Genomic DNA, 7,864 nt, shown 5'->3' with positions numbered 1-7,864 from the left:
CTTAGTGTGGCAGAAGACACCCTCTAAGGACATTCTGAGTTTTCCTCTAGTCTCAACACCATCACAGAGCTGGGACATGCAGTGAGCACTTACTTTCCCAAGATCTATGAAGAATCATTCAGTAGCTTAGGTCCCTTCAGGCCTTGAGGGAAATCCACTGACCAACCCCCGCCCCCACCCTCCCCCCACACACACCCTAGGCCCGAGGCATAATCGGCAATTTAGATTCTCCACTTCCTCCAGTATCCCCCTCAGGACTTCCCCACACTATGCCCAACACTGGTTGTGCCCAGCCCCTGCCTGCCTCAAGAAGACTGTAGGAGTTGGCAGATTCCAATCTCTAACCAGCTCTGCCCACCAGGCCTGGGAGCCATTGGGTTGGCTCTAGCACCTTGCATCTAGTCTCTGGCCCTCCAGAGGGCCCTGGAGAGGCATAGGCTGCACAGTGGAACAGACTGAAAAAAGGACAAATTAGGTTCCCAGCGTGGACAGGGCAGGGTGCCAGTCATCCCCAGCTGGCCCCAGCCTGCCTTTCCAGCTGTGGCCATAGCCAGTGGGCAAAGGGAGGGGACTGACTTTCGGGTGAGTGTGGGAGGACCAAAAGGCATTTGGCTGAAGAGTTTGGGCAACCTCCCTTCTGGGGTGCATGGGGGAGGGGGTACTAAACTCTTCCCTCACAATGAGTAGGAAGTGAGCAAGTTTTCAGCCTGAGAAATAACAGGATTCCCCCTCGCCCAGGAAGGTGCTGGAGGACAGGTGGGACAGATGACCTCAAACAGGTCATGTCTCTCCTTCAGCTCCTTCTGATATAGCTCTGATGTCATCTATCCAGTCCCCATGATCAGGCAGCCCCTTCCCTCCCTGTGGGGCTGGCCTTCCACAAATCCTCTTGGGGGTTCAAGGCTTCTCAATGAGGGTGGCTCAGGGGCTCCAGGACCTCGCAAAACTGGTGTTCTTGGATGCTCTGTGGCCCCTCTGGGTGCCTTCAGGCCAAACCCTCTGCTGCGGGGTGTGGACAGGCTTCGCAAGGGAGAAGACCCACATGATCCTTGCTCCTGGGGGAGGGGCTGCGGGGCTGGCGACTGTGAGGACCTCCTGGCCTCACGACGGGTTGTGGCAACTCGCAATTCATTTTGGTCTGAGGAAAAGGAGTCCCTTTTATCTGTGGAGAAAGAGACAGACAAGCGAACCATAGAAGACGGCCTTCAAAGACCTCATTTCCCTCCAGGGTCTACCTCTATAAGAGCATAGCCTCCCATTTCTTGGCAGGCTGATGGTCAGGATGGGGGACACTGACTCCCTCATTCTCCAAACTGGAAGCCATTGCCTGCCCGTAAGCTCCCTTCAGGGTAAAGGCCGCAAGTGTCATATGGAAGGGCAGTGTTGGCTGAACTTGTGAGACGCCATGGGGGAAGGGGAGAGAACAGAAGGAAATGGCCAATCAGAGGGCCAGTGTGGTGACAGCCCTGGGCACCTACGGGAGCATTTTCTTTTCTTTTTGTTTTCTTCTATGATGGCATTTTAAGTGCAATTTTGTCTCCAAGATTACAGTTGGCTCTGTTGGGAGTAGAGCTTGGTGACAGAAGGAAAAGCAACTGCTCTGAGGGCTTCGGCAGCTGCGACCTGCTGTCTGTCACCCTCTCCCTCCTAGAGCAGACACCTTGTCCACAGACTCTAAGATCAAGACCGGCTTAGCCCAGAGCAGTGGCAGGGTGTGGGGTAGGCTATAATGCAACTGCTGATCCTCTGCCTGCTCCCCCATCATACACTGGAGATGGTACAACTCAGGATTCAATATGAACACAGCTCAGTTCCTGTTAAGACACCCGGCTCAAAACGCCTTAACTGTAATGCCTATGACTGTCGGGGCTTCTGGGCGCTGACAGCCATTTTCTTTTCACATTTGGCTAACCCCGGAATTGAGGTGCCTCTTACAATCCAACTGGGTGTGGTGTCACACTGGAGGCAGAAGTAGAAGGATCGTTGTGAGTTCGAGACCATCAAGGGGCTACAGAGCAAGCTCCAGGTCAGCCTGGACTACAGTGAGACCCTACCTCCTGTTGGGGAGGGGGGGTGTCTCCAGTCACCAATGAATTGACATTAAAAGGCAGTTTCTTGGCCGGGCATGGTAGTGCATGCTTTCAATCCGAGCATTTGGGAGGCAAAAGTAGAAGGATCACTGAGAATTCGAGGCCACCCTGAGACTACATAGTGAATTCCAGCTCAGCCTGACCTAGTGCAAGACCCTATGTTGAATTTTAAAAATAAAGCAAGCATTTATTTTTTTTTGAGCAGGTAATAACTACAATAGTAGGACTCGTTTTGTTTTGTTGTGTTTTGAGGCAGAGTCTCACTCTAGTCCAGGTTGACCCGGAAACTCACTCGATAGCCCACAATGGCCTCAAACTCACAGCGATCCTCCTACCTCAGCCTCCCCAGTGCTGGGATTAAAGGCTCGCACCACCGCACCCGGTTTATCCGTGGGACTTCTAAATGATGGCCGGACGCTTAGAATTCAGGTGATAGGGTATAACGCCCACGCCCCACTCCACACTCCTCTCCGGGGCCCTTGCACCCCCCCCCCCCGGGCTCTCCCCAGCTCCGGGACCCCTGGCCTGGCACTCACAGTTCCGTGTCCTCCAGGGCGGGTGGGCGCTCCAGCGCCTGCCTGCGCCTGCGCACGGCGCCCAGGATCTTCTTGCGCGGCCCGAGCGGCACGCTGATGCTGCGGAGGTCCACGTCCGAGCACAGCGTCAGCGCCTCCAGGTCGATCTTCTCCTGCCGCAAGAGCGGGGCAAAGTCCTCCAGGTGCAGCGAGGCCAGGAAGGTCTCCAGGGGGCTGGTCTCGGGCTCCAGGTCCTCGTCCAAACCCAAGTCCAGCTCGTCCCAGGGCAGCTCCTCCCCGCAGCTGCGGTCCTGCAGGCTGTTGGCACTGCCCAGGCTGTCGTCGTCCAGGCTGGGGGAGGTCTGCAGCCGACCCCGCGGCGTGCCCGCCCTGTCCGAACCTCCATCCTCCCGACCCAGCCCGTGCAGTCCGCTGCTCAGGTAGTTCCTGCGGAACACCATGGTGCCCAGGCCCGGGCGGGTAAACAAGGAGTCGTGGCCTGAGTCGGTACTGACCTCCGAGTGGGCAGGCTCGGCAGCCAGCGTGGCACGGGAGACACTATCCTCGTCGGAGAGGAACATGTCCCTGAGAGGGGCGCGGCCCCACTCCTTAGGATTGGCATAGGTGCCCTGGCGCACAAACATCACGTCGCTGCCCAGCTGCAGGCCGGACAGCGAGCGAACGCTCTTGCGACCGTCCTCGGACACCTTGAAGGTGCCCTCGCCGGCCTGCTTGCGCCGCTCGAGCTTCTTCTGGATCTTGGTCTTGCCCTTGGCCGTACCGTGCAACGTGGTGGCCTGCGAGTAGGGCAGGTGGCTGCCCAGCGCCAGGTGGTGCAGCCGGCGGCTCAGGGTGCTGGACGTGAGGCTGGAGAAGCTGAGCGCGTCGGCGCGCTCGGCCAGCTCGCGCCGGTAGCGCCGCTCCATGCGCTCGTGGTGCCGGCGCTGCATCTTGGCGCACTCGCGGACGCGCCGCTCCGCCTCGCGGAACGCCTTGTCCTTGAGCTTGCCCACCAGCTTGGGGCTGAGGCCGCTCTGCTTGGCCGCGATGGAGTCCAGGTAGCGCACGCACTCCATGTGACCCTTCATGGCGGCCATGTCCAGCGGCGTGTGGTAGTCGTTGTCCAGGCACCAGATGTTGGCCCCAAAGGACACCAGGAAGGACAGGCAGTGCAGGTGGCCATTGGAAGCTGCCAGGTGTAGGGGTGTGTTGCCCCAGATGTCACATTTATCCGGGTCACCCCTGCAGGAACAGCACGTGGGGAGGAAGCGTGATGAGCCTCCTTAGCAAGCCAAAGCGTGGTGGAAGGGATGGGGAGTTTGGGGGGAGGCAGGAGAAGAAAGGGGCGCCCTAGGATCTGATGGACTTCCCCAGAACGCCAAAATGGACCCGTGAGGCTAAAACCTCTTCTGGGAACTCCAGGAGACCAGCCTCTCGCCCCCGCCAGGGGCCACCAAGTGCACCCGGGCCACAAGGGGCGGGGCGACACGAAGGCGGGGCAGGGGCGGAGCCCTCCCCTCAGAGAGCCCAGGGCTGGGAATCTCAGGGGATAAATATTTGATGCGCTGAGAGAAGGGAGTGAATTATTCATGGGCCCAGCAGAGAGCTGGCCCAGAGAGGTGGTGGGCCAGGCCCGAGTCTGGGTCTCTAGGCAAGCGCCGCGGTGAGTGTAGCCGCCCACGTGTTACAGGGTGACGGTGAGAGAGGACCAAAGGGTGCCGTATGCTAGGCCCAAGCTGCCTGAGTGTGTGCGGGGTGCATGCTGGCATGCGGTGGGCACCGCCATGTCGGCAGGGAGCAGGGCCAGGCCTGGCAAAGCCAGTGTTAGAGCAGGTGTCGGGTCTTGGCCTGGGCCAGGAGGGGACCGTGGGGGCAGCCAGAACTGGACAGCAGGAGGGCTGGCCTCCCTTCCTTAGGCTGCCTCACCTTTGGGAGTCTTCTAAGGTCAGCTGACTTGACCCCTTCTAGTAGCCCACTCTAATGCCCTTCATGGCAGACTCTGCCCCCCCCTCCCCCAGGAGCAGCAGCTGCTGGGTCCTGTGGAATTTTTGCCCCTCTTTCAGGGCCCAGCACAGGGCCCCTGCTCCACACACTAATGAGGCCACAAAGGCCACTCCAGAGCTGGGGAAATAATCATTCCCTTGTCTCAACATCCACACCCCCCCCATCCCTCTCTGCTCAGCCTCCCCTTCGCGGACATCAGACCCACAACCATTGAGCACCAGTCCTCACTTCCTTAGAACGCAGGGGGTTTGGGTCACTAAAGCGGAGCCCTCTTCTCCAGACCCTTTCATGAGACCCTCATGAATCTCTCTGACCGAGATGGCCTGGGGACAGGGTCCTGCGTGCACTTAGGAAACGAGGAGGAGCCAGTCCTGCAGCCTCTGCTGTCTCACTCTTCTCAGGGGCTGCTCCTGCTCGCTGCTGGGCCCACGGAGCAGCCAGAGAATGGGAGAGGGCAAGTCGTTTTCCTCACCCGCTATATGCTCAGGTCAAAGGCATCACGGTCAGCTGGGTCCCTGGTCCCTAACCCCCAGGGCCCCGAGATGAACCCTCCTGAGGAGTTCTTTCCACACTGATATCCAGACCAGTTCTACCCAACTGTTGGGGAAGATGCTCCCCTAATGTGATTTAGCTCTTCCTCACCCCCTCCCCCAGCCTACTTTCGTGAGCCTGAGTCCTGCGTTCCTCATCTGCTGCTCCACATCCCTGGATTCCGTGTCCACCCTCTTCTCAAAGGGGAGACCGGAGACAGGAAGGAGCCCCTTCTGCAAAGCATGGTCTCCCATTACTCAGCTGGGCCTCGCTGCGGGGGAGGGGAACGTTAATGAGGCAGCTGGAACTGACATTTGGCAGCCAGTCTACCCCCTTAACCACTTGACCACCTCATCACACTGAACCAGTGACATTTGGTACCGTGGACAGTGTCCATAAATCCCAGGAGTGAGCGGGATGGGGGGAGAGATGGGTGGAGCAGTGGGTGGTGCAGAACGCGCCCTTTGGCTTCTAGATTGGGGAGCCGTCAACAAAGGGCCTCCTTTCCTAGTCCCCCCACTCCTTGGTCGGCTGAGACTTCTCAGCCATCTCTCCATTCCAGATCCTTCCATGGGAGAAATCTCTTCCAACTTCACCCCTCTCACAGTCACGGACCCCCGAATTCCAGTAGCTCTCAAAGCTTCACCAAGTCATAAGTGCCTTTGCACGTGTGTCTCCCCTAAGCACTCAGGCTTCCCAGCCCCACCTTAGGGACTAACAGTAGGGGAAGGAGACAGCTGCGGGGGGCGGAGGGTTAGACTTTGCCATGGAGTCCTAGGGGCGTACCTACCTGGGCGCTCTTCCTGGTCCCCTGCTGGGCAAAGAGAGTACTCACCCTCGGCTCACGATAAGGCGCAGCGACTCCAGGTTGCCATGGTAGGCAGCCCAGAGGGTAGGGGTCATGCCATCCTCGTCTGGGGCATTCAGCTCCTTCCGGGTGGCCTCTTTCAGGAGCTCCAAGTAGCCATCCCGCGCGGCCCGGTGGTACTGGTCGTTCATGGCGCCCGACGGAGACCCGGCCCGCAGGGCGCCCAGGGTAATGTCCCCCCAAGGGGAGGGCCGCCGGCTTAGGGCTGAGGCATGGGGTTGAGAGAAGGGGCCGGCCAGGGGCCAGAGCCGCCAGCCCCTGCTGCCGCAGATGGAGGGTGCGGATCGCCAGAGCCACCGCTACAGGGACATCTGAGCTCCCCCGGCGGGAGGAGGGGGGAGGATCTCCCGCTGCCCAGGGAGCCGCCCCCCCCCGACTTCCCCTGGGTCCTAAATGCCCCCTTTCTCAGTACATCAGACTGACACAAGTGAAGCCCAGCTTTCTTTCTCTAAAAGTGCCCACCCCAGCGCTCTGCCCCTTTTTGCGGCCCATTCTTGGTACAGTTTGGGGTTATGTCCTCACTAAAGGTCCTGGCATGGTGCCTCTTGATTTCCTTACTCTTCAAAGAAACGGGCCAGGCTGGGCGTGTTGGAGCACGCCTTTAATCCCAGCACTGGAGAGGCAGAGGTAGGAGAATCGCCGTGAGTTCGAGACCGCCCTGGGACTACAGAGTAAGTGCCATGTCAGCCTGGGCTACAGTGGGACCCTACCTTGAACAAAACAAAACAAAGAAGTGGGCCAAGGCCTGGGGAGGGAGCCTCTGAGCATGGGATGGAGAGGCAGCCCCGACCCAGGGGACAGTGGACCTAGTGAGGCACGAGGACCGAGGGCAAGACAATTCGCGAACAAGACGCTCTGGCAATCTGGGCATCCATCCCCTGGCGCGGGGTCTGCCAACCGTTCTCCAGCAGGGGGCAGTAGGGGACAGCACGCACCTTGGCTGGCGCCGCGTGGGAACTTGGAGAGGTCAGACTTTGCAGCATCCCGCGGGCCAGCCGCGGAGGGCGGCAGTGGGAGGGGCTGGAGGAAGAAGGAACTGGGGTCACTGGCAGGGCAGGTGGGGAAAGGGGAAACGTGCCCCGATCTTCTGCGGGCCGCGAGAGAGATCAAAGGTACAGAGTGCGCCGGGGCTGGGAGGGCGTCGAGGTGTCTGTGGGCACTTGAGGTCTCACTTGGCCGTCAGCTCAGGGGGGCCCAGGGCAGATGCGGGGCCCCTGCGCCAGGTCGATGTGGGCACCAGGGAAATGGGACCATGGGGGTGCCGCAATGCGGGACCGCACTTGAGCCTGACCCGGCCAGGGCGACCTGGATGTGTGTGGGGAAGGGGGGAGGGGAGTAGATCTTAACAGGTAACTATAAATCTCACCTTATCTGGCTCCCTCCCGCCCTTCCCTAAATTCAGCTGGGAGAAAAGATGGATCATGTGAGTAGGACTGAGCGGTTTATGGAGCCGAGCTCTTGCGGCTGTAAATCACCCTGCCCTCTCCGGTATAAAGCACCCACCCAGCCTGGCATCGGAGAGAGGAGACACTTGCAACCCCCTGACCCCCAACTTCGTGCAGGCTCCCGTTGCAGCCAGGTGCGTGCTCCCTGCCAGAGGCCTGTCGGAATTGGGGAGTGGGATCCTAGACGGGGTGCCTCCCTAGTGCTTTTTGTCTCTGCTCTCCATCCAGCGGAGGTGAAGCCTGAATTTTGTTTTTCTTTCTCTTCCCCTTCCCCAGCGATGCTTCCAGCATCCTCAGCCCCCAGCTTCCAGGGTCCCCAAATCTAGGGGTTACACGGGAGAAAGAGAGCGCCCTGGGCTGACCCGGTGTGTGGTTCTCCCTCCCCGCAGTGAGTAGCAGTCTCCCCCAGCC

General features: G+C 59.7%; 1 protein-coding gene across 1 annotated transcript; it reads right to left on the bottom strand.

Annotated features, from left to right (window-relative positions):
• Nucleotides 1-2,622: 2,622 nt before the first annotated feature.
• Nucleotides 2,623-6,177, bottom strand: Ush1g (USH1 protein network component sans). Its single transcript, XM_012948133.2, has 2 exons — nt 5,976-6,177; nt 2,623-3,847 (listed from the first exon to the last, which is right to left on the bottom strand). The coding sequence occupies exons 1-2, from the start codon at nt 6,137-6,139 to the stop codon at nt 2,623-2,625; spliced, it is 1,389 nt and encodes a 462-aa protein (XP_012803587.2). The 5' UTR covers nt 6,140-6,177.
• Between the last annotated feature and the right edge of the window lie 1,687 nt (nt 6,178-7,864).

Source organism: Jaculus jaculus, chromosome 9, assembly GCF_020740685.1.
Source record: "Jaculus jaculus isolate mJacJac1 chromosome 9, mJacJac1.mat.Y.cur, whole genome shotgun sequence".
Classification (NCBI taxonomy): Eukaryota; Metazoa; Chordata; class Mammalia; order Rodentia; family Dipodidae; genus Jaculus; species Jaculus jaculus.
Note: the sequence above shows the minus strand (reverse complement) of the source record. Positions and strands in the feature narration are given on the sequence as shown.